Source organism: Nyctibius grandis, chromosome W (genome assembly GCF_013368605.1).
Source record: "Nyctibius grandis isolate bNycGra1 chromosome W, bNycGra1.pri, whole genome shotgun sequence".
In the NCBI taxonomy this organism is placed as follows: domain Eukaryota; kingdom Metazoa; phylum Chordata; class Aves; order Nyctibiiformes; family Nyctibiidae; genus Nyctibius; species Nyctibius grandis.
Window position 1 is genome coordinate 5,540,598 of NC_090694.1, and position 27,453 is coordinate 5,568,050.

At 46.0% G+C, this 27,453-nt stretch overlaps 1 protein-coding gene across 1 annotated transcript in view; it reads right to left on the bottom strand.

Annotated features, from left to right (window-relative positions):
* Positions 1–2,587: 2,587 nt before the first annotated feature.
* LOC137675655 (uncharacterized) overlaps positions 2,588–27,453 on the bottom strand; it is a 37,971-nt gene continuing 13,105 nt past the window's right edge. Inside the window, 4 exon segments of the mRNA XM_068421835.1 lie at positions 2,588–2,746; positions 4,112–4,294; positions 25,072–25,848; positions 25,850–25,981. Coding sequence (XP_068277936.1) covers positions 2,588–2,746; positions 4,112–4,294; positions 25,072–25,848; positions 25,850–25,981 — 1,251 coding nt within the window.

Here is a 27,453-nt window from a genome sequence, read left to right on the forward strand (position 1 = left end):
GAGATTTTGAGGGGTCGTTCCGTTCTTCAGCTTCATGAACCCAGTGTCCTTTCATCACCATCTTCACAAACTCTTGAACTTTCCTTAATTTGGATGGTTTCCCTATGTACCTGGCAAGGATTCCTAGTGTCTTGGCAAGAATACTTGATTTCTTGGCTCATCCTTTTTCTTATCTCCCTTTTTATATATATGTTAGCATTTTTCAGCTCTCTCTGTTCCTACTTCATGTCATAGCGTCCCAGGCCATGTCATAGCGTCCTGTTCCTTAGTGAATTATTATCTCCGCTTGTTAATACTAAATTCTCTAAGTTTTTGCTTAAAGCCTACATTTAAACTTTAACTCTCTGATTCCTGTATTGCTACACTGTATTCACTTTCCTGGCTTCATTTCTCCCCTTTTCTTAAAACTTACGAATTCTTTCGTCAAGTTCTAATCCTAGAGGGTGTTGATACGCCTGTATCATTGCCCAGATTATTTGGGTTCTCTTGATTATAGATTTTAATTTGTACCACAGGGATATATTTAAGAGAGTTAACAAGAGCATGGTTATGGTTATAATTAATATTGGGTGTATCAGGTAGTGAAAAACTTGTGCCGCTGTTGGGGAATATCCTGTGAAGATATCCCACCAGTGATGCTGACCTACTTGTGCAACTTTTGTTAGGATATTCTTTATACCTTCTGAGTTATGTTCTACTTGCCAAAGCATACGTTGAGCTGTTTGGTTCACCTCCTGAACTAACTTCTCCACTTCAGGATGCACGAGCATTGCCTTGAGAAGCTTAGTATCCATACCTATCTGTAGCTTTGGTATCTCATGATATAAAGTATATCCAGCTTCGATTAATTGCTGGGTAGTTATGGGAGCGGTATAGTCAAAGTCACAGCCTATAATTGTAGTGAAGTTACATACACAAAGGTTAGTATCATTAGTCGTTTCGTGACAATTATCTATGATAACATCCTTGCAAGCGGTTCTAATACAAGCGCATCCATTCCCTATATAAAATACTTGTGACCGGGCTCTATTGTGTGGAAGCATTTCAAAGGTACATGCGCTGTCTTCAGCATCTAAGCATAAATCTTCAGCTTCTATAATGGCATTTTCGCAGATATAACCTAATTGTCCTTTAGGGATACATGCTTCTGTACTAACTGACTGCCACTTGTTCTTAATACTGTTATAATTTGCCCATACATTATGGTCTACAGGTTTGACAATGACGTTCTGATGTATAGCTCCTAATGTTAGAATAGGAAATATAGCCCTTTCTTCTGCAGCGCTAATAGTAAGGATATAAGTCTCAATGTGTTCGTACTGTGGATCATAAGTAAAGTTTACTAGTTGCCACCAGGCTTGGTGGTCTTTTTCAAATTGTGTAGTGGAGCTATCTTTTAGTATTATCTCTCTTATTTCTTGAGGTAATATGCCTGACATTCCTTCTCTCAATATTCCTGCTGCCACTGATTGTACCCATTGTTGCGTCTGAACGCACTGGATAGCAAGTGCAATTTCTTTACTAATATCTCCGGTATAATCAGCAATTTTTATGAAATCTTCAGCAGTGTGGTTGGCTACTAAGGTCATCAATTTAACTACCAGTGATTGTGTTTCTGCTAGTGTAAGCATAGATGAACTTAAAGGCACTTTAAGCTTTCCCAAATTAGAAGTAACGGTACTTAACTTATTTACTAATACTTCTTGATCTATTGTGTTTAATATGCCAAACCCTGTGCCAACCCATCCACTTATATCTCTTTGTGTTCGTCTGTGGTATGATCTGGTTGCTAACCAAGCGTTCCAGCCTCTGAGGCTTTGCTGTATGAATGGTTGACAATCTTTCTGTAAATGTGTAATGTCTGTCTGAATGTTTATCTGCACTTTCTTCAGAGAATATGTGGGATCTAACAGCAGTTTTAATTCGTTCGATTGTCTTATCACCTGAGGCCCTATAAAAGTTGAATTATGTATTTCTCTACATTCTAAAGATGGAGTGGTTTCATATGGGTCTTCATATGGGTATATGTCTGTTGGGAGTTTAATGGCTCGTCCAAAGCTTCTATTGACTATAATGCCTTGTTCGCCAATAGGTTCAAGAATCTTGGCCTCTCTGTTGCATGAAAACCACGTTAATCGGTCTAGCTTGAATATTATTTCACGCTGTGCCCTGCTTCCTTCAATACTATCCCACTGACACGAGATTGGTCCTTTCCTTTGAATCCAGACAATGGGTTCTTCACCTTTTATCTGTCTGTAAGTAACTAAGTTCTGCCTAGGGACCTTGTACCCAGATGCAATTGTCAGTGTTAGTCTGTTTGTTTTTCCCACTAGGGTATCGAGTTCTCGACACCCTATTTGAATTTGGTCTCCCTTTTGTGCTTCGAAAGAGTTTTTGCTATCCCATTCATCTATCGTATAAGGTTGATTATTATGTAAAAAATAAATCTCAAATTCTGGGTGAGGGGCAGAGGTTGGTAGTGCGCGTGCACTAGACCACGGTCCTCCTGGAATAGGGTCTTGGGATAATACAATACTTATCAAAAGTCCAATGGTCAGCGCTGAAAGGGTTTGAGAGGGAGCTGGATTCATGATGTTCGGTCTTCTTGCTTATCTTCTGGAGCTTTCTTGACTCGAGAATAGTGAATCCATGTGGGCCGCTCCTTGATCCGAATCGTGGTGAAGGTGGTCAGCAGCACTTGGAAGGGTCCCTCCCACTTTTCTTGCAGGGGTTTTCCTAAAAGATTCTTAACATACACCCAATCACCGGGATTAAATGGATGTAGTTTACAGTTAGGTTGTTTGGGCTGATGTTCCATTACTGCTGTGGCATTTTTATCAAAATGTTTTCCTACTGCAATTACATAATCATATATATATTGATTACCTATTTGGTCTATAGCATCGCTATTTACAATTTGCATAGCATAAGGTCTACCATACAGGATTTCAAACGGGCTCAACTTTTCTTGTGATCGAGGTTTGACCCTCAATCTAATCAGAGCAATAGGCAAAGCTTGATACCATTGTAAACTAGTTTCTTGGCATATTTTAGCAATTTGTTGTTTGATAAGATGATTCATCTTTTCTACTTGCCCACTGGCTTGTGGTCTGTAGGGTATATGCAACTGCCATTTAATCTGCAATGCTTTGCTTATTGCTCTCACAACCTTTGCACAAAAATGTGAACCTCTATCTGAAGAGATACTTTTTGGTACCCCAAACCGTGGTATGATTTCATTTAACAAAACTTTAGTTACCTCCCTCTCTTTATTTGTCCTGTAGGGGAATGCTTCAGGCCACCCAGAAAATGTGTCAGTTAGTACTAACAAATATCGATACCCCCCTTTTCTTGGGAGTTCAGAGAAGTCAATTTGCCATACTTCACCTGGAAATTTGCCTCGATTTATTGCTCCTTGGTGTATTTTGATTCCGGTATTTGGATTATTCTTCAGGCATCATTCGCATTGTGATGTGATTTGCTTTACGGTAGTGAATAATTTTGGTCCTGCTATTCTAGCTTGCAAATATTGATAAAGTGGATCCAAACTCCAATGAGCCTTTTCATGTTCCGTTTTTACAAATTGCCAAATTAATTTCCCTGGTATTATTAGCTGTCCCATTTCTAATTGACCCCATCCATTGTCTAACAATTTGCCTCTGTTCCTTTGAATCCACCTATGATCTGATTCCTGATAGTCTGGTTGAAAATTAGTGTCTAGCTCCCCTGGTACTAAAGCTGTTATATTCACTTCTTCGGTCCTTATAGCAGCTAATTTAGCCTCTGCATCCGCTTTCCTATTTCCTATTTCCGGAACAGTGTTACCTTTTAGGTGTCCCTTGCAATGCATTATGGCCACTTGTGTAGGGAGTTGGACTGCTTCTAACAATTGTAGAATTTCTTCTGCATGCTTGACAGTTTTCCCTTGAGCAGTTAGCAGTCCTCTTTCTTTCCAAATTGCTCCATGAGCGTGTACGACTGAGAAGGCATACTTAGAATCTGTCCAAATATTAATTCGTATGCCCTCTGCCAATTCCAAAGCTCGGGTAAGAGTGATCAGTTCTGCCTTTTGGGCTGAGGTCCCTGCAGGTAAAGGATTTGATTCAATTACCTCTTCTGTTGTGGTCACCGCATAGCCTGCCATCCTTACTCCTTGCTTCACGAAGCTGCTGTCGTCGGAGAACCAGTTGTCCACATCTTCAAATGGCTCTTCTTTGAGGTCCGGGCGGCTGGAGTAGACTGCTTCGATAGTTTCCAGGCAGTCGTGCTCGATTGGTTCTGCTGACACTCTTCCCTCTAGAAATGAGGCTGGATTCACAATGTTAATGACTTGAATGGTTATATCGTCTGACTCAACCAAGATTGCTTGGTATTTTAGGAATCTAGAAGGTGACAACCAATGGCCTCCCTTTTGTTCTAGTACTGCGGATACAGTGTGGGACACTAACACAGTCATTTTCTGGCCCAACGTCAGTTTTCTGGCCTCTTCTATGTTTATGATTACCGCGGCCACTGCTTTTAGACAGCTGGGCCATCCTTTGCTTACTTCATCCAACTGTTTGGAGAAATAGGCCACGGCTCTTTTGTGTGGTCCCAATTGTTGTGCTAGAACTCCTAAAGCCATCCCTTGTCGTTCATGAGAGAACAGCCAAAATGGTTTTGTTACATCTGGCAGGCCCAAAGCCGGGGCTCTCATGAGTTCTTGTTTCAGTCTCCTAAAAGCTCCCTCTGCTTCGGGAGTCCAGACTAGGATACTCTTAGTTTCTTTTAATAAATCATACAATGGTTTGGCGAGTATTCCATATTGATAGATCCATAATCGGCACCAACCTGTCATTCCCAGGAAGGCTCGAAGATCTCTCACCGTTTCTGGTCTAGGCATTTGGCAGATGGCTTCTTTTCTTGCTGTTCCTAAGGATCGTTGTCCTCTGGAAATTTCATATCCCAGGTATACGATTTCTTTTTGCACCAGTTGCACCTTCTGTTGAGAAACTCGATATCCGCTTAGACCCGGGAAATTTAACAGAGAAATAGTCCATCTAACACACTCTTCTTCTGTCTCAGTTGCTATTAGTAGATCATCTACGTATTTTAGAAGAGTACCATCTCCCTGTGGCCTTTCCCATTGTTCTAATTCCTTGGCTAATTGGTTCCCAAAAATTGTTGGACTATTTTTATAGCCCTGAGGTAACACTGTCCAGGTTGAGTCTTTCTCCCTTTGTTCACAGATTCCCATTCGAAGGAAAAAATCTTTTGGCTTTCTGGGGCTAAGGGAAGGCAGAAGAATGCATCTTTTAAATCTAACACTGTAAACCAAATTAAATTGTCTTTTAATTTAGTTAGGAGTGTATAAGGGTTGGCTACCACTGGATGTAGTGTTTTTGCTATCGCATTCACAGCTCTTAAATCTTGAACTAGCCTGTAAGTCCCATTTGGTTTCTTAACTGGCAAGATTAGTGTATTATAGTCTGATTCGCACTCTATTAATAACCCTAATTCTAAAAATTTCTGAATTATTGGTTCGATTCCTTTTCTATCTTCTAACCTCAGTGGGTATTGTTTTCTCATCACTGGTCTTGCTCCAGGTATAAGTTCAATAGTGATAGGTGTTGTCTGTTTTGATTTCCCAGGTACGTCAGTAGCCCATACCAATGGGTATATTTTGCCCATGATTCGCTCGATATTATGACTTTCAGGTTTTGGTTCTACGCAACTGATCGTCAAGCTTAAAGCCGTGATCAGTTGCTCTTCATTTACCTGGAATTCAAGTTTGTCTTTGTTGAATTTTATTACAGCTCCTAAATTTTCTAATAAATCTCTTCCCAAAAGTGGTCTACGAGCATCAGGCAGGTAGAGAAATTTATGAATTACTACACTTTACCCAATTTTGAATTCTAATGGTTTCAAAAGAAAGCTTTCTCAACCTGCCCATCTGCTTCCACAATGTTAACATTTTGTTTGCTTATTGGCAATAAGGTCTGATTCAATACTGAAAATGTGGCACCTGTATCTATTAGAAATTCTACAGGTTTTTTTCTCCTTTCCCTAGCTGCATTTTTACCAAGGGTTCTGCTAGGGAAGATTCCCCTGGTTCCAGTCAGTCAGCTCCTATACCAGAAACCATTACCGATTTCAGTTTGAGACAATCCTTTTTCCAATGCCCCATCTGTTTACAATACACACACTGATCTTTTCGGGAGGGGTGTATTTCCCATCGGTGGGGCATTTGCACTTCGTCTCACGGCGTTAGTGTTATTTCCCGGTAAGTTCCAGAGGGTCTCTGGCCCCTGCGCTGCGCAGAGCAGCCGCTGCAGCACCGGCAGCCGCTGTGCCCTCACTCTCCCTCCGAGTCTCCCTATTTCGATACGCCTGCCATACAGTCTCCAGCAACCTCTCTAAATCTCTCGCATCCATTCCTTGCACTTTCTGTAGCTTTCTCCTAATATCATCTGCCGATTGTCCCAAAAACAGAGATCCACTGTTCCCGGCAGAATTCCAGCCAGAATCAGAGCCTGCACCTGGGTTCTGACCGCTTTCACAAACACCACATCCAACATTGCATCCACATCCTCCCAGTCAGGATCCTGGGTTTTCACAATTAGTTCAAATCCTTTCGCAACCTTTTCAGGATCATCCCGATAATTCCCCGCAGCATCTCCTTCTCTATCCCCTCCTCTAATCTTTCATTCTGTGCACCAACCTTTAAACACTTTTGTACAATGCTACAAGTCAAACAACATCCTTTTAACCTCCCATTTTTTCCTTTTTTTTTTTTTTTTTTCCTATCACCAGGACCATAGGGTCCTGGGGTGCTAAATTAATTCCACATTCCTTTTGTCACCCTTTACTCTGGGTGATTCCACAGAGTAAAGAACATATCTGCATAACCCACTTCATCCCATTTTCTTTCCCTTCTTAAAAATAACATAAGTTGTCAACTGTTGGATGTCGCTGCGAACTATAAAATACATCTTTTACAGAAAATGCAGTCAAGATGTTATGAATACCTGTCTGTGAGTGTGATAGCTGGTAAGATATTATTCACTCCTATATTGCAATCTCTCCCCATACAAAATTTTAAACATATTACAAGATGACACACAGCAAACAAGGAAGCGAAAGTGAGCTGAATTACACAGGAATCACATAAAACACAAACAATACGGGATTAGATTTTCCCATTTAAAATTTATAAAACACAAAGACAAGGACTGGGGCCCGAACACTTACACACACACACACAGACAGACAACAATTAACAATTACTATAAACACAGTTTTTCAGGTTCCCACATTTATCAATCACTTTGTCCTTCTCCGGCTGTTTCCCTCACGGGATAACAGAACCACGGATCCAGACTCTGCACTCACTTCGTACGTATTTGTACGTCTCACTCACACAATCATACAAAGTCAAGTTACAATAAACAAATTTTCCTCTGAACATTCACTCGCCCCCCCGCCAAAACCTCGGGGAGACCAACAAAGGTACAGAGATTACAAAGTTAACAACAGCAGCTCCTACTTCCCATATAAAATTTTAAACATATAGAGACTGGATTCTACAATCGTTATCTCTACCACATTCCAAAGATTCCTCAGTAAAAAAAAACCCAAGGCTTTCCTGGGTCCTAAAGACCCTTTGTCTTAAATCAAATACGGAAAAGCAAATACAAATAATGACAACACAGAGCAAAGCGCCTTTTACACTGCAGTGGTGGGACTCTAACCCATGGTTCGCAGGACTCTAACCTGCTTAGATGGGGGACTCTAACCCCCTTAGGGGACTAATGCAGAGGGCGTCCCCTCCTGCTTCCCCGGGCAAGCGCGTCCGGTCCCCACCTTTTCTTTACCTCATGAGTTTAAACATTAAAAAAAAAAAAAAATATAAATACCTCTGAATGTAGCAGAAGGTCCTTGTCCACCAGCGTGTGAAGCCAAGGGGTTGGGGAGACTTTGTCGACAGAAGATCAGTCGGGGAGGCCCCACAAGTGTCCCCAGGCCCCCCGGATTACAGCACAGCGGAGCGGGAGCCTCCTGCCTGGCTTGCCAGAAATGATGCCGAAATTATGCCCCAAAAGGCTCTATGAAACTGCTCAGAGACAAAGTTTAGTCTTTAAGCAGCGAGGTATTTATTTTAGGCAACATTGGGGAACCCCCGGCTCGTGCCGGACAAAAGAGTTCCAAAGCAGTCCGTGGAAATCGGACTATTTATACAATTTGCATAAGAGATTACAACATCTTTTCATGCATATTCATATTATTGCGACATTTAATTATAATATTCATAGCAGGTGGAGTTAAGGCAGAGTTATAGGCGTGGTCTTCAATTTGGGGAGATTTTGAGGGGTCGTTCCGTTCTTCAGCTTCATGAACCCAGTGTCCTTTCATCACCATCTTCACAAACTCTTGAACTTTCCTTAATTTGGATGGTTTCCCTATGTACCTGGCAAGGATTCCTAGTGTCTTGGCAAGAATACTTGATTTCTTGGCTCATCCTTTTTCTTATCTCCCTTTTTATATATATGTTAGCATTTTTCAGCTCTCTCTGTTCCTACTTCATGTCATAGCATCCCAGGCCATGTCATAGCGTCCTGTTCCTTAGTGAATTATTATCTCCGCTTGTTAATACTAAATTCTCTAAGTTTTTGCTTAAAGCCTACATTTAAACTTTAACTCTCTGATTCCTGTATTGCTACACTGTATTCACTTTCCTGGCTTCACTAGTAACAAAAGTCAATAGCTGCTCTATTCTGCAATGTTGCGTGTCTAACACTATTCACATCCTGCAGCATCTCTGATAGCATAGCTGACGTTAAATTAAATTGCTTTTCTCCCCAACATGCAAGCCTCTTTATATTTTTTGCATTTACTGCTACCCCTCCACCTGCATGAAGATAGCTAAAGCTATGGTTGCCGCCACAGATGGTATTTCTACTTTGTCATTACACTCTGCATCAAACCATGTGGTGGCCCTTTTCTGGCGGCGAGCTCGTGTCTGGTTTATCAAGTCTCACATGTGTGGTGTGATTAGGGTAAGCCTTCCCAGATAGCACGGTCCTCCTACAGGCCGTCGAGGTATGCCATCCCATGCTCTATCTCCGCAAATGAGAAAAATGCATGGGGGTAGTTGATGACCCCCTGTGCTATCAACCGTTAAATAACCTGTGTTAGTCTCAGGCCAGCCTAACATTTCCCCTGTAACGTTTTGATGTCCCGTGAACCACACGTCCTTCTCTCCTTGGGTAACAAACCACTGGTACCATGGATCCCCAAAAGCCACACCACCGGTGCCATTATAAGGCAGTAATTGTGGGCAGACATTATTGCAGTTCTTTAAGTGAGTTACATTACTCAGGGTCCATGGAGCAACACTGCCTGCGAGATCTAATTCTTGTACATATCCAGGTGCACGGTAGTTCAGAGCCTCAATAACTGCCTTTTGCCAACACGAGCCATTCATAGAGGGAAAACCCTGTAGCATGAATCCCTCCGAGTTGTGATTATTCATTATGTTTAAACAAAGAGCATAGTTTTGTTTATATGCTATGATATCAACCCAGTCTGTGACATCAACTTCCTCAGGTTCTAGTGGAAAACCGATAAGGCAGGTATGAAATGGATCACCTGGACTGGCCAGGCTCAAACAAAAGTCCTGTTGTCCTGTAACATTAGCCCATGTTACCCACACATTAGCCCTTCGCGATATTTTGATTATTGCATGGGGTTCTGATGCCTGGGCAGACATGACCTGCCCGAGGACCTGTAGGATGGCGACCGTGAAGGTTGTGATCGACGGTTCCATCTTTGTTTTTCTTCTCCACGGCGGGACGCACACACCTGGCTGGCATCCAACGAGGTCCTACATCTGTGGAAACACAAGCATAACCCCGTCCCCAGGTTAACAAATCATGTGGTCCCGTCCATTGCCCTGTTCGCAAATCTCGAATAAAAACTTTTACACCAGGTTCCACCTGCGATCGTCCTTTCTTGATCCAAAATGCATTACAACAGGAGGATCAGTTTTATCAGTTCGAATTTGGAGAAAGTTCAATACATATACTGCTTTATCCAGTCTAGCTTCAGGTGTCTCACCACTCATTCCCCCTTTTTTGTTTTAAAAGCATGCGTTTCAGAGTCTGATGTGTTCGCTCAATGATTGCTTGTCCCGTGGGAGAATGAGGTATTCCAGTGATATGAGTAACACCCCAAACCTGTAAGAAAGCTTGCACCTTAGCAGAACGATAGGCAGGCCCATTATCAGTTTTTATCTGTTTAGGGATGCCCGCAGTTGCAAAAGCTTTTCGCCAGTGTCGAATAACGTGACCATCAGTTTCACCTGTTTGCGCTGTAGCTATAATCAAAGAAGAAGAAGTGTCAATTGTTACATGAACATATTTTAACCTGCCAAATTCAGCAATGTGAGTTACATCTGTTTGCCAAATGTCCAAGGCCTGCAGTCCTCGACGCGTTCCTGTGTGATATGGTCTAGGCAATCCTGCTCCGGCAGGGGGATTGGACTAGATGATCTTTCGAGGTCCCTTCCAATCCCTAACGTTCTGTGATTCTGTGATTCTGTGTATCTGCGTAGGTTGCGGCAGTTGCTGACAATCAGGACACATAGCCACAATATTCTGAGCATCACTGTGTGACAAATGAAATTGTCGTCGCAGTGCCCGATATCCTTGATGAAAAATCTCATGTGACATACGTGCCTGCTGTTTAATGTCCGGCACTTGTACAGTCATTGCAGTAGAATTTGTGGGGTCAGGAACCAAAGAGTCCACTTGAGTATTGCCTTCTGCAATAAACCCAGGCAAATTAGTATGATTTCTTACATGTAAAACATAAAACAATGCAGTTCGGATTTGAATTTCTTGCCACAGAGCTCGCAGCAATTCAAAACCACACTGATTACGTGTATGCTCTATAACAGATCTATCCAATTGCTTTACAATGCCAGCTACATATGCTGAATCAGTAACCAAATTAAAGGGAATGGGAAAATTCTGAAATACTTCTAATACAGCTCGTAATTCTACCACCTGAGGTGAACCCTTTTGTTGTACTACCATAGATTCCCACTTGCCGTCAGAATACCAGACAAGGCCCGCCTTGCCTGTTTTTCCAGATCCATCCGTAAAAATGTTAATTCCCTCCACAGGAGTGTCTGCGCACAACACTCTCGTGGCAATTGGAAGTTCCGCACTCAATTTTACAACAGGATGGGAGGGCAAGTGGTAAACAACCTGTCCCGAGAAATTCTCCATGGCTGTTTGCAAAGCAAAGCTATTGGCCATACACCACTCAAAGTATTGAGCTGCAATAGGAACGGTTAGTGATGCAGGGATCTCTGGCCACAAGCTCCCGACATCGCATCCGTCCTTTGATGAATAATCTGTGCCAATAGCTCTGTAACGAATCTGATCATTCTGAATTCCATTGACCAATTATTGCATACGGAATTTGCCTATCAAACAAAGTGACAATTTGTATTTCCTGATTCAAATCAATACGATGTACAAATTTGGAATGTAGCCTGCTTTCTACATCTGTAATCAGTTGCTGTATCTCTGAAGTAGTCTGTCGTGGTGCTGTTAAATTTGTGTCCCCTGCTAACAATTGGAATAGAGGCTGCAATTAATCACAACCATAACTTGAGCCTTATGTTCCACAGTATCATAGCATTCAAATCTGGTTCTCCAGGTAAAGCTTCAATGATTTTTTGACAATCAGCATTAGTATTATTCCTAGCTAATTGCGTAACTAGAGTATCTCATAAACCAACATCAAAAACTTGCTTTTCAACTGCTCCTTGTAGCCTCTCAACAAAGGATAAGAAGAGCTCCTTGGGTCCTTGTCTTGCAGTAGTATATAATTGCATTTATACCCAGCGCTTTTTTTTTTTTTTTCCCCCCAGGATAAGAGGGTCCCATTGAGCCTGATGGCTAGGATTAGCAAATTGACCCTCTCCCATTAAGACATCTACTCCATTACCATACCGAGGATCATCTTGACTGTATCGCAAATTTACCAGCGCCTGAGCTTCAGAAGCACTTCTCCAATTTGACATAAACATTGTAAATTGTACAGGCTGGAAAATCATCCTTCCCAGCTGCTTAAAATCCCAAGGAGTCAAAGTCTCCATTGTCAACAGCCTTAACATTTGCATACTTGGAGGAGAATTTATACCATATTGAGCTACACTCTTTTGCAAATCTTGCACAACTTTCCACAAAAAAGGAGCGTGCGTATGAGGCTCACCCGCGGCAGGATCATTAAAAATCACAGGATAAACAGAAGGACCAGACGCAAATCCACCCGCATCACCTCCCATGCCTCCCAGTTTCTCTACCACCTCCCACTCCCCCTCCTGAGCTGCCGATGATTTTACAGCCTCCCAAAATTTCCCAGGGTCCCGAGGGAACACAGTAATTCCTGGCACACTAAAGAGTTTATCTGGAGGGGCATTAATCTTAGGTCTACAAGAGGGGCCCTCTGTGATACTTAGCCGATTAAGTGCCTGTGATAATTCTTCTTCTCTAGCAGAGGAGCCTTCTGTGGAGAGCGGAGGTGCAGAGGGATGGGGGGGAGGTGAAGCACTGCCAGTCTGAGGCGCAGCCAGTGTTGGATGAGAAGAAGTCGGAAGCGAAGGGAGGGAGGGAGGGTGACCATCGTCGACAGCTTCTGATATTATTTCGCTGAGCAGTTGTGGCGGATTAGGAGGAGATGGTTGCTTTAAATTCTTGTAGTATTCCGCTACTGCATGGGGAGCAGTAGGTACAGGCGTCTTCACTTTTACCAGCGCCGCGTCTGTTTGTTTTCGCCTCTCGCCTGCGGAGGCACCAACGCCACTGATACATGGCACAGGAAGATTAGGAGACTCCGGATTTTCTCCTTTTTCCTCCTTGTCTTGCTGCTGTTTTACCTTTTGTACAGTCTCTTTCATTACACGCCAAGTTATAATAGTTCTACAGCAGCTTTATCTCCATATGTCGCTGCCTCAAAGAGGGCAGATCCCAAGCCTTCCCACACTGCTAAACTGAAGGCAGTAATAGGGGATGCATCACACCCGTTCTTCTTTCCCCATATCAACATTTTCCGCAACGATGGGTCCGGGAGACGTATCCCCCATTGTTTTAAAACTGACTGCCACATAGATAAAACGGTACTCTCTTCCTTAGTTATAGTACCCCCCATCGTGCCCCTGGTGGCTCACCGATTCCACGGTGTCTTCTACCAAGTTCCCGGGTAAGCAGCTCTGCCCGCTGCTGTTCCACCAGCAAAAACCTCCTTCCGAACGTGCCTCGCCGGCCGGACGATCACATTGGGGTCACCAATTGTGGCAGTAACGACAGTACACAATCCAATGTGAATCAAGCATAAGCCGTTTATTACAAAAAAAAAGCCCCTTTTTATAACATATTTGCTTCCGTACATGCAGCCAGGCACTGTCCACGCAAAACCCGATTGGTCGCCCCACTTCTGCCACACGCTGTCCACGCACCCCCCTGCAACCTCCCATTGGTCAGTCCTTTCACCATCCCCCTGTGCTGTAACATGATCCTGCAGGTGCCAAGTCCAGCACTGTTCACAGTGATGTTTACTGTCAAGAATGCAGAGGCTCCGTGAGAAGCACACAGGAGATTGGCCTGTGGCCTTGCAGGTGCTAAGTCTGGCAGAGGCTCTGTGGGAAGCACACAGGAGATAGGCCTGTGGCCTTGCTTGGAGGGCTTGTTGACTTCAGCTCTTCATTCTTTCCATTAGCTGCAACAATATCCCCCAACATGGTCCTAGTCACTAGCGCTCCCTAGGGGCTTCTTTTATACGCATGGGGGGGCTTGGCCGCCTTTGCTCCTGGCCCCGCCAGGTCTCGTCAGCCGCTGTCACGAAACCTTCGGGCTCCTGGTGGGTCTCTCCGCTCCCCCTGAGGTTTCCTCAGTTCAGAAACACACCCCACCCCAGCCCCCCACTCCCCGTGCACAGCGCTAGAGCGCTCCACTGCAGAGTACTAGTTTCGATTACACTCCCATCTTTGCTCCTGGCCCTGTCCAGGTCTTGTCAGCCGCTGTTGTGCAAGCTGTGGGCTCCTGGTGGGTCTCTCGACTCCCCCTTGAGGTTTCCCTGATTTACTAAACCCCCCTGTGCACCATGCTCGAACACTCCGCTGTGGATCATGCCGACACCAGAGCTGCTCCTCTCAGCAACTGCAGATCAGAGATAACATCAGCCCATTACTTGATGAGGTCTGTCAGCTCACAAATAGGGACATCGACAAAGCAGAAATGTTTAATGCCGCCTTCGCCTCTGTCTTTAACAACAATGATGGGCCCTGGGACCCCCGGAGCCCTGTGTTGGAAGACTGTGAATGGGGGAGGATAAACTCCCAGATGACTCTGAACTTGTTTGAGACTTGCTGCTCCAGCTGGATGTGCATAAGTCTATGGAGCCTGATGGACTTCATCCCAGGGTACTGAAAGAGCTTGCCGAAGTCATCGTGGGACCTCTCTCCATGATTTTTTGAAGAAAAGGGGAAAGTCGAGGGCGCGGCTCTTGGGTGCTGGGCGACGGTCCCAGAGTAACGACACAATCCCAATATGAGTATGGAAGTTCTCCGTTTAATGATTATACGTACAGGATATATATAGACTCTAAGCAGAGAGCACGCTGATCACGCACCAAAGCCCGCGTTTCCATTGGTAAAGCCTTGCTGTCCACGCGTACTAGTAGCATATACGATTGGTCTATAATTTTAGATACACGGAGCGATGAGCACCCCCTCCCCTTTTCCTGTTTCTCTTATCTGTTTGTTACAACTGCCAAGTTCTTGTTTTGTTGCATTTTTGCAGCGTTCAAGGAGAGTCCAAGGTGACTCGCTCCGGGCCTAACTCTTGCTCAGAGCCTGGATTGCTCAGACTGCTCAGAAGCATGAAATCATGCCCCCTCTCACTTAACCAAGCCTCCACAATTTTTCATTGGTCTTGGGAGTCTGGAGAGGTCCTGGGAGTCTGGAGAGGTCCCAGTCGACTGGAAGCTGGCAAATGTCCCAATTTTCAAGAAGGGTAAGAAGGAAGCCCCTGGTAATTACAAGCCTGTCAGTCTCACTTCAGTGCCTGGTAAAATTATGGAGAAGGTTATTCTGGGAGTTATTGAAAAATACTTGAGAGACAATGCAGTCATTGGTCATAGCCAACATGGGTTCACGAGGGGAAAGTCCTGCTTAAGTAACTTAATTTCCTTTTATGACAAGGTCACCCATCTAGTTGACCAAGTGAAGCCAGTAGATGTGGGTGTTTTTTTTTTTATTTTAGCAAAGCTTTTGATACTGTCTCTCACAGTACCCTTCTGGACAAAATGTCCAGCACACAGCTAGACAAGTCCATAATATGTGAGCAATCGGCTGACAGGTCAGGCTCAGAGGATTATAGTAAATGGGGTTACATCAGGCTGGTGGCCAGTCACCAGTGGGGTTCCCCAGGGCTCAATTTTAGGGCCAGTGCTCTTTAATGTTTTTAGAAATGATCTGGATGCAGGAATTGAATGTACATTAAGTTTGCCGATGATACTAAACTAGGAGCAGCTGTGGACTCCCTTGAGGGTAGAAAGGCCTTACAGAGAGATCTGGATAGATTAGAGAGCTGAGCAATCACCAACCGGATGAAATTTAACAAGAGGAAGTGCCGGATTCTCCACCTGGGACAGGGTAACCCTACTTATATATACAAATTGGGGGACAAGAGGCTGGAGAGCAGCCCCGCGGAAAGAGATCTGGGGGTTTGGTTAAAGGTAAGTTGAATATGAGTCAACAGTGTGCCCTGGCAGCCAAAAGGGCCAACTGTGTCCTGGGGTGCATCCAGCACAGCATAGCTAGCCGGTCAAGAGAGGTGATTGTCCCACTCTACACTGCACTGGTGCGGTTCCACCTCGAGTACTGTGTGCAGTTTTGGGTGCCTCAATATAAGAAGGACATCAAACTATTAGAGGGTGTCCAGAGGAGGGCAACCAAGATGGTGAAAGGTCTCGAGGGCAAGAGTTATGAGGAGTAGCTGAGGTCACTTGGCTTGTTCAACTTAGAGAAGGCTGAGGGGTGACCTCATCATAGTCTACAACTTCCTCAAAAGAGGCAGCAGAGGGGGAGGTGCTGATCTCCTCTCTCTCTAGTGACCAGCAATAGGACATGTGGAAATGGAATGAAGCTGCGTCAGGGGAAGTTCAGATTGGACATTAGGAAAAGGTTCTTCACTGAGAGGGTGGTCAGTTACTGCAACAGGCTCCCCAGGGAAGTGGTCACAGCACCAAGCCTGTCAGAGTTCAAGGAGCGTCTGGATGATGCTCTTAGTCATGTGGTTTAGTTTTAGGTAGTCCTGCGAAGAGCAGGGAGTTGGACTCAATGACCCTTATGGGTCCCTTCCGACTTCAGATATTCTATGATTCTAATATTTTAGTTACAGATTCATTTAAATTCCAAATTTTCTGGTGCACAGAATGGTCCTTTCATTCATTCAGGGATCAAGGTAAGTGTTTAGTCTAAACAGACAGAGGTGGTACCATTAAAATGCCGAATCTCAAAGAACAGATTGAGGAAAATGAAGAAAAAATTCTTACTGCCTCAATGTATAAATATAACCTATTCTACAATAGGATACATAAACATATGATCTGTGCATGACTTCCCATCTTTCCATAAGTCTGAGTCCCCTAGTGCTCAAAAAAGGTCTGTATTGGGTGTATTTGGCAAGGTTTTGGTAGCAGTGGGAGAGCAGGGGTGGCCTCTGTGAGAAGACATAAGGGACTGCCCTGTGCTGTACACAGCTGGTTCCAGCCAGTTTGGCAATGCCAAAGCTGAATTAATCAGAGGAGTTTGTGGTGCCTCTGTGAAAAACGTATTTATGAAAGGGCAGAAAGTGCCAGAGAGAGGAGGAGGGAAAAAAAAGAGTAAGAAACAGACAAGGAACACCAAGGTCAGGAAGTGTTCCATGGCAGAGCAGGCACTTCCCAAAAGTGACTGTGGCCCACGGAGGACCCATGCCGCAGCAGGTACTTCCACAGAGGGACTGTGGCCCATAGATGGGCCCACACTGGATCAGGTACCTCTGTGGATGGACTGCACCCCTTGGAGGATCCATGCTGGAGCAGGTATATCTCTGAAGGCATTGTGCTCCATGGAGAAGGCCATGCTGGAACAGGTGCACCTCAAAGTGACTGTGGCTGTGGATAAGTCTATGCTGCAGTAGATATACCCCTGGAGAGACTGTGGCTCATAGCTAAGGCTCCACTTGGACTAGGTACACCCCTAAGGGACTGCAGTCTGTGGATAAGTCCAAGCCGGGGCAGGGGAAAGGGGAGGAGTTCATTGCAATGTTGAAGTTAGCAAATGTGACACCCATCTACAAGAAGGGACAGAAGGAGGATCCAGGGAACTACAGGCCTGTCAGCCTGACCTCGGTGCCAGGGAAGGTTATGGAGCAGATCATCTTAAGTGCTATCATGGGGCAAATACAGGACAACCAGGCAATCAGGCCCAGTCAGCATGGGTTTAGGAAAGGCAGGTCCTGCTTGACTAACCTGATCTCCTTCTATGACAAGGTGACCTGCTTACTGGATGAGGGAAAGGCTGTGGATGTTGTCTACCTGGACTTTAGTAAAGCCTTTGACACAGTCTCCCACAGCATTCTCCTGGAGAAACTGGCTGCTCATGGCTTGGACGTGTATACACTTCGCTGGGTAAAAAAACTGGCTGGATGGCCGGGCCCGAAGAGTTGTGGTGAATGGAGTTAAATCCAATTGGCAGCTGGTCACAAGTGGTGTTCCCCAGTGCTCAGTATTTGGGCCAGTTCTCTTTAATATCTTTATCAATGATCTGGACGAGGGGATTGAGCGCACCCTCAGTAAGTTCACAGACAACACCAAGTTGGGTGGGAGTGTTGATCTGCTTGAGGGTAGGAAGGCTCTGCAGAGGGATCTCGACAGGTTGGATTGATGGGCTGAGGCCAACTGTATGAGGTTCAACAAGGCTAAGTGTCAGGTCCTGCACTTGGGTCACAACAACTCCATGCAACACTACAGGCTTGGGGAAGAGTAGCTGGAAAGCTGCCTGGCAGAAAAGAACCTGGGGGTGTTGATCGATAGCTGGCTGCATATGAACCAGCAGTGTGCCCAGGTGGCCAAGGTGGCCAACAGCATCCTGGTTTGTATCAGAATTAGTGTGGCCAGCAGGGCTAGGGAAGTGATCGTCCCCCTGTACTCGGCGCTGGTGAGGCCGCACCTCGAATACTGTGTTCAGTTTTGGGCCCCTCACTACAAGAAAGACATTGAGTTGCTGGAGAGAGTCCAAAGAAGGGCAACAAAACTGGTGAATGGGTCTAGAGAACCAGTCTTATGACAGCTCATGCAGCTCTGGGCTCCATCCCTGTCGCCGGTCACTATGGGCACTAGGCATGCTTGGGCTCATGCTCTGGCTTGGGCCACTCTGGGTTCCAGCCCCAGCTCGGGCTGCTCTGGTCACAAGCCACAGCATGGGCAGCTTGGGGCTCTTACACCACTCAGGGGGGCCTAGGCTCTAGCCCTGGCTCCAGCAGCTCTGGCCTACAAGCCCAGCTCAGAGGGCTCTTTTGTCTGCCCTGACTGGGGCAGACCTTGGCTCTAGCCTCAGCTCATGCAGCTCTGGGCTCCATCCCTGTCTCAGGCCTCTCTGGGTTCCAGTCCCAGCTCGGGCAACTCTGGTTACAAGACAAAGCATGACTACTCTGTGCTCCAGCCCTGGTTCGGGTGGCTCTGGGCTACGGCCCTGGCTTGGCCACCTGTGAGCCCCATCCCTGACTCTGGCTTCCAACCCTGGCTCAGACAACTCTGAGCTCCCACCAAGACTTGGGCAGCTCTGGCCTCCAGCCCCCACTCAGGCAGATTTGGGTTCCAGCCCTGGCTTGGCCAGATTTGTGATCCAGCCCTGGCTTGGCCAGATTTGTGATCCAGCCTCTCTCAGGTGCCTCTGGTCTCCAGCCCCAGCTGGGGCACTTCTGAGCACATGCCATGCTCAGGCAGTGCTTTCCTCTGTGCTCACTCAAGCAGCTCTTGGCTCTAGCCCTTGCTTGGGCAAACCTCAGCTCCCACCCTAGCTCGGGTGGCTCTGCCCTCCAGCCTCAGCTGGGGCAGCTCTGGGCTCCAGCCCTGTCTTGGGCAGACCTGGGCTCCAGCCCCAGCTTAGGAGGCTCTGGTCTCCTACCAGTCTCATGCCACTCTGGCTTCCAGCCCCAGCTCGGGAGTCTCTGACCTCCAGCTCCAGCTCAGGCAGACCTTGGCTTTAGCCCCAGCTTATGTGGCTCTGGGCTCCATCCCTGTCTTGGGCCACTATGGGCTCCAGTCTCTCTCAGGACGGTCTAGTCCCATGCCCTGGCCTCTCTGGGTTCCAGCTCTGGCTTGGGCTGCTCTGGTCACTGTCGGGTTCCAGATTTAAGGTCCGCCTCCAAAGCAAATTTAGAAATAAAATGCAGACAGTCCCCCCCATCCGCCCCCCCCCCGAGAGAGAGAGAGGGAGAGAGAGAGAGACCCGCCTAATTAGTCAAAAAGGAGCAAATCTAGAAATAAAATGCAGACAATCCCCGTCCGCCTCCCCTGCTCCCCGAGAGAGAGAGGGAGAGAGAGAGAGACACGCCTAATTAGTAATTCCAGTGCAGCCCACGTGCGGCGTGCCTGGTTCAATGCGAACACCCGGTATGCTTAACCTGCCTGTAGGTAAAGCACCCCCAAAAAATCCTGACCCGAAATATTAAAGATTCGTGATCCTTGAGTTCGGACAAAGCACAACCGAGGCACGGTATCAACAAACTTGGCTCTGACTTTATTAGGTCCAACACTGAGGCAACTCAATATTCAAGGAAAAGAGAGAGAGAGAGGTAAAAAGAAAGAAAGAAACAGAGAAAACAGTTGAAAGAGAAAGAAAAAGAAAATATTCACCACCCTGAGATCCAGCGGCGTCCCGCGGGAAATACTTCCTCCCTACTTGGAAGATGGCGGTGAGGGTCCCACGTGTTGAAGTGATCCAGCCTCTTTTATAGAGTTTTTCGGCAGAGTCATGTGACTGGGAGCCGTCAGTCAACAGTTTGCACCAATCACAGGTCCGAAGGCGGGACATGTCCGGTTCCTGCGCCGTAGGATTGGCCCCTTGCCAGGCTGTCACCGGAGACACGCATCCGGAGGCGGGTGGAGGGCGGGCGCCTAGCTTATTGCGCCATCTTACGTTGCCAGGCTCAGGCATTCCAGGCAGCCGCCATAAGATGTCGCCCGAGCACGTGGTTTACGATTTCTGAGACAATGCTCAAAAGGAAGGGGACAGATTCCCACACCACCCCGTGGCTCAGAAATCATCAACATATAGTCAGTAGTTCGATTCCAGGGGGTGTAGAAAAGTTCGATTCCAGAGGGTGTAGAAAAGTTAGGACAGAAAAAGATAACAGGTTAAAAGAAGGAAAAGGGAAGAGACAAGGAAATGTAGAAAGGTAAGGATAGAAAAAGATAATAGGTTTTGAAGAAAGACAAGGGAAGAGTAAAGCATACAAGGAAATAAAGATAAGTCCAATGACTTGTGATTGGTATCATTCTAATAAACAGAATGAGTCACTTCTTCTTTACAGAAGTCTAACAACAACAATATCATCAATAATGATAAATAGCTTTTGATAAAGTTATAGTGCAACTATAACATGTAAACAAAATGAGAAAAAGTTATACAGTGTAAACACATTTCCATTATCATCAATTTTCAGGAAACAATTACAGTCATTTAACTTTGGCACAAACTCCTTCTTCTGTTAGCAGGTAATCGAGAACCAGCCAATCTTGATTGGCTCTCGAGCACCGCTGATTGGTTCATTGGTGTTTCAGGTTGCGGGTCCATAATACTCAATAATTCATTGGGGATCATATAATTTGATTCCCAGTTCTTAGCTGCCAATTTTTAGAAGTATGAAGCATATCATCCCAATATACCATACCCCAGTCCAATTTTTTGGTAGTATTTTGAATGCATGGTGCCCGCAAAACCAATAACGATCTTTCAGGGTTTGCATGCCATTTGCAAAGGACTTGGCCATGATCTGGCAGGGCGGTAGTCCTTTGACTCAGATGGTTCCCAGGCCAAAGGGGTTCCCTGTCACACCACAGTTAATGCAATTAATTTAATTCCATCCCCATTTGCATTACCATGCTCCTGCTCATTGTTTCCAAACACAATTTGTACCTAATATTTCCCCAAAGTGAGTGTAATCAGTGGGGGACCAGAAAATCTTCTCCCACCAGGGACTGATGGTAGCACCCTCCCTTTTGGGTGTAACTAATACAATAGTGACCAGGAGCAGGGTGTTGCATAGGCCAAGATGAGGGTGATTCTTTTCACAATCCACTCATGAGCAAGAGAAATGGAGATCCACAATCAACTTTTCAGACCAAATGGTCCGCCACACACCCAGCAATTAATAAGCTTAAAAGCTTGAGTAACCAATTTTCCCAACAACAAGAACTCATTTTCCCCATGTTAAACCTGAGAACAAGGAAGCAAGGTTCTCGCCGGGTAGGCTTTGAACAGTATAGGCGAGACAACATACAACTGCCCAAAACAATTTGTCAATAGTGACAAAGGCACATTGCAAAAATTATTAAGGCTATACAATTTAAAACTATACATTCAATCAAAACTTCCATTAAAAGTTGCTTTCTTCTTCTGCTTCTCTGAACTTCTATCTTCCGACCTGCAAAGGAACAGAAAAAGAAACTTCTCGGTCCTATTAGTGAAAGGACCGGATGAGGTTTTAGTTAAAATGATGGAACAATCCATCGTATTAATTTTATGCTCCTTTCCCAGGGCATCTTTTGCTTTCCATGCATATTCATTGAACGGAGCAACAAGTACCAGTGGAACTTCTCCCACAGTAGGGAGTTTTACCAGTACTGGTTGTCCTGGATGATAAGCTGAATTTTTGGGGTGATCTGGACCCTTGGGGGCAGGTATAATTGTCGGGGGCTCCGGATAAAAAGCTGTAATTTTCGGACTGCCAAATTTTCCCCACCGGTTGTTCGCCAAAGTGAGAGCATCCCATAACCGGTTTGCCCATCCTGGGTCATGCGGTTTTAGGAATCGCTTTAGTAAGCCATTGGTCCTTTCCACTATCCCATTTGCTTGGGGGTAGTAGGGAGTGTGGAAAGTCCATTTGATTCCCTCTTCAGTGGCCCAGTCCTGAACCATCTTTGCTGAAAAATGTGAGCCATTATCCGATTGAATCGATTGAGGTTATGGGAAAGAACTAAACCATCCTTTTAAGGCTTGGATGGTGTTTGCCCCAGTGGCTCGGGCAAACGCTTCTGCCTGTACCAGTCCTGATACTACTTCCACTCCCACTAACACATATTGCTTTCCTTCTGATTTGCGGAAAGGTCCAATATAATCTACTTGCCAGGTTTCCCACAGTCCTTTTCCGCTTTTAATGTGTAGGGGAGGGCTGTCTAGGGGATGTCTGTCGAGTCGGTGGCGGCATAAGCTGCACCCGGAAATACATGTTTGACAGTTCTCCCTTGTGATAGGCCAGCCTCGAGCCTGTGCTTCGCAGTAAAGGTCTTTGGCTCCTGTGTGTCCTCGTTTGACATGTAGCCACTCCAATAGTCTCTCCCAATTTTCTGTTACTGATTCATTTTGTAAGGGAGCCAGACGAGACAATTCGTCCACTTTATTGTTCAATTGGCTAGTTAGATCGTCACTGTTTTGGTGAGAGGCCACCCAGGCTATGGCAAAATTCCCTTGTGTGGCAATTCTTAAAATGTCCTGCCACTTTTCCTTTTGCCATACCGGTATCCGGTTGACTTCCCACCCATTTTTCTCCCAGAAAGGAAGCCACTCGGTGCATCCCTTGAAGACAGCAAAAGAATCAGTATAGATATAGACAGGAGAGGAAGATTGAGCCTCATGTTGGAAAACACTCCAAACAGCAACTAATTCACCCACTTGTGCACTACCTTCACCTTCTGTTATGTTTTTCTCATCAGTCTGGGCTTGTAAGGCAGCGGCTCGATACTTCCACACTTTTCCCTCACGTTTGGCTGAGGCATCAGTAAACCAGGCATTCAGTAATTGTTTGGAAAAAGGAGGCGCTACTTGTATGACAGGAGGTGGGAGGTTATTCTCACGACTTGGAGAGAATTCCTCCTGTATAGCTAATTTTTTAGGTGTGCCTTCTGTTACATTAAAGATGCCACAATAATGTTCAATTTGTGCATACCATTTCCGCACAGATGCTCGTTGTGCCACCCCGTCAGGGGGTGGGGTCCCTGCTAAAATTGGTTTTATTACCTTAAAGGGGCCTCTGAGAAGGATTGGTTGCTGGCGAATGGTGCGCTCGGCCTCTCGTAGCGCTAAGCTTACCACAAATAATCCCTTTTCCCATACTGTGTAACATTTCTCTGCGTCTTTAAAACTACGAGAATAAAAGCCAACAGGTCTCGGGGGTCCCTCTGGTCCCTTTTGCCAGAAGTGAAGTGATAGTCCAGATTCAGCAAACCCCCATTCAATTTGGATGGGATCAGTAGGATGAATTGGACCTAAGGCTTGGTGACTAGAAGCCTCAAATATCAGTAGTTGTAAAGCTTCCTCATGGACAGGGGTCCACTCCCAAGAGACACCTTTTCGTAACAAATTATGCAACGGCCTAGCTATTATGGAAAAATCAGGGATATGTTTTCGCCAAAATACCAAGGTTCCTAGTGCTTGCTGCAGTTCTCGTTTCGAGGTAGGTAATTTTACCTGGTCTAAGGCTAGCAGAGTATCATCTGGAATGCACATGGTTCCTCCTTTCCACCAGATTCCCAGAAATTTAACTTCATTTGCAGGTAATTGAACCTTCTCAGGTGGGACTTGCAATCCCAACCCTTCCAGGTGCGTGATAATTGCTGATTGCATCCTGCCCACAGATTCAATTTGGTCTCCCCCTATTAGCACATCATCAATGTATTGATAAGTTTTGACATTCTCTTCCAGAGGGATTTGTTCCAACTCCCTGGCCAGGGCATGATGTGCCAGAGTTGGGGAGTGTTTAAACCCTTGGGGTAACCTTGTAAATGTATATTGCTGTCCTTCCCAAGTGAAGGCAAAGCGAGCCTGATCCTCTGGTTGGAGAGGAACCATGAAAAACATATCTTTAACATCAATAGTTGCCAAAATAGGGTGGGCTTGCTCCTGAATGGTACTAATGAGTTCAGCAATGTTAGGCACAGCAGCAGTTAGGGGTCCTGTGTTGGCATTCAATCGACGATAATCAATCGTCAGTCGCCATTTTCCATTTGGTTTTCGTACTGGCCATACCGGAGAGTTGTAAGGCGAGTGCGTGGGAACTATAATTCCTTGTTCCCGCAATTCTGTCAAAACAAGGGCTATGCCCTCTCTGGCTCCCAGGGGTAGAGAATATGGTTTCACATTAGTCACTGTAGATGGGGGAAGGGGAGGGGCTGGAATCAGGAGTCTCAAATTTAGTTTGGCAACTCCAAATATCCAGTTACCTCCCTTATTGTCTGTCCACTTACGGCCCTTTAAGACATCCATTCCCAATAGATTTGAAGGGAATTCTCCCATTACCATTTCTACAGTAATCGGTGTGTCTTCCCCAGGGAGTCTGAGAGAGGTTCGCACTAACGTCTGTGCCTTAACATTCCCGAATGCATCTGACACCATCAGGGATTTTTTTGAAGGTTTTAGTCCACGTCGATGGGCATCATCCTCCTGTATAGCAGAGATTTGAGCACCAGTGTCCACTACAAAAGGAATAGGTATTTGTTTAGGTCCCACCACACAATATGAAATCAAATCACCTCGAGGGGTGAGGGTGAGCTGTCTAATGTGCATCCACCCTTCACCCATCCGCTCACGAGAGATGGGCGAAGGAACTAGTTTTCCTCCCTTCTGGGTGAAGATTTAAAAACTACCTCCTGCTCCACCCAAGGTGGGGCAGAGGGAATCTCGCACCTTCCCCCAGGGACACTAGCTGGTAGTTTTTCTGGTGGTTTAATCACCCATCCCTCATCAGTGGTAATTACTTTTGTGCCTCTCTCTGACCACCCTAGTACCATTTTCTCCAACTGTTCTGTATTAAGCCCATTCATACACTTCAGGGGTATTCCCTTATGTTTTCCTATCAACCACAATGCTTTCCTGTGAGATATAGTATCTTTCTTTGAATTCACCGGGTTCGGGGGAGAGGGCCTCGCTGGAGGAAATTTCGCCTCCGCACGCCTCACAGTTTTAGATTCCGATTTCACGGGACCATATTTTCGCCCATAGTTAATCAATTCTTGAGCTACTTCCCCCCACGTCCACACCTTTTGTCCTGGGGTACGGCGATCCGGGGTTAAAACTCCAGTTAAAGCAGCTGTCACCCGATCACTCTGAGGGGTATTTCTGATAGTACCTTGCAATTGAATTCCTAAGGGTTTCAATGAATCAGGCAAACCTCTAACCAGGGGAGTCATCCTCTCAGGATCTACCGGTATCATCATTGGGGATTCCTGCCTAAGCTTCAATTCCCGATCATACATCATTTGCAAACAAGCCGCCTTGTGCACATTCTCCACAAGCTGATCCACCGAGCCTGTAAGCGCAAGAGGATCTCCCCTTTCCAAGGGATTCAAACCTCCAGCCCAATAAGCTGCTCGCTGAGTGAGAGACCAAGGGGCTCTATTATCACCAGTAGTCAAAAACACTCCAGGTCCCCAATATCCCTCAGCTTCTCTTTCACTCAACAGAATCTGATCACCACCAGTTAACGACACTCTCCACACATACTCTGTCTCAGACTCCTTTGAACTGCGTGAAAAAATCCCTTTTCAACTTAGCCAATTCAGTTGCTGTGTACGGCACCTCCTTAGTAACCATTTTAGGATTATGGTCCTCACTATCCTCATAAGCATATTCGACCTTAACCAGCGGTCGAAGGGGTTGCGTAGGACCCTGCGGTAAATCACATCGTGTCCTCGTTTCCTCTGGTTCCCCCTTGCGGTACAAACCATCCCCTTTGTGATCCTCACCAGGGGACGGGGCTGCATCAGCTGCCTGTGCACGACTCCGTCGCCCTCTGCAGTCACAAGCACGTAAGTTCTCCACAAAAGCGTCCTGCAAACACCTTACATTCTCCCGCTCATTCTCTACTTCATCCTGCAGAGTTTTAACCCTTTCCTCCAATTCACAGTTTCTTTCCTCTAAAGTTACCAACCGATCTTGCAACAACCGCACCAAAAGCTCTTTTGTCTGCGGCGTCTGTGCCGAGTCCTCCAACTCCTGCTCTTGCGTTACATCAAATGCACTCAGAATTGCACCCATTCTCTCTAAGTTATTGATACCTTCCGAAAACTCAAGTATCCTGCCGACTACGCCAATTTATAAATGTCGGGTTCCGGATTTAGGGTCCGCCTCCAAAGCAAATTTAGAAATAAAATGCAGACAGTCCCCCCCGTCCGCCCCCCCCCCCCCCCCCGAGAGAGAGAGAGGGAGAGAGAGAGAGAGAGACCCGCCTAATTAGTCAAAAAGGAGCAAATCTAGAAATAAAATGCAGACAATCCCCGTCCGCCTCCCCTGCTCCCCGAGAGAGAGAGGGAGAGAGAGAGAGACACGCCTAATTAGTAATTCCAGTGCAGCCCACGTGCGGCGTGCCTGGTTCAATGCGAACACCCGGTATGCTTAACCTGCCTGTAGGTAAAGCACCCCCAAAAAATCCTGACCCGAAATATTAAAGATTCGTGATCCTTGAGTTCGGACAAAGCACAACCGAGGCACGGTATCAACAAACTTGGCTCTGACTTTATTAGGTCCAACACTGAGGCAACTCAATATTCAAGGAAAAGAGAGAGAGAGAGGTAAAAAGAAAGAAAGAAACAGAGAAAACAGTTGAAAGAGAAAGAAAAAGAAAATATTCACCACCCTGAGATCCAGCGGCGTCCCGCGGGAAATACTTCCTTCCTACTTGGAAGATGGCGGTGAGGGTCCCGCGTGTTCGAGCGATCCAGTCTCTTTTATAGAGTTTTTCGGCAGAGTCATGTGACTGGGAGCTGTCAGTCAACAGTTTGCACCAATCACAGGTCCGAAGGCGGGACACGTCCGGTTCCTGCGCCGTAGGATTGGCCCCTTGCCAGGCTGTCACCGGAGACACGCATCCGGAGGCGGGTGGAGGGCGGGCGCCTAGCTTATTGCGCCATCTTACGTTGCCAGACTCAGGCATTCCAGGCAGCCGCCATAAGATGTCGCCCGAGCACGTGGTTTACGATTTCTGAGACAATGCTCAAAAGGAAGGGGACAGATTCCCACAGTCACATGCTGCAGCATGGGTGGTTTTGTGATCCAGTCCCTCTCTTGTGGCTCTGGTCTTCAGCCCCAGCTGGGGCATGTCTGGGCTCCATCTCCCACTCAGCCTGCTCTGGGCACTGGCC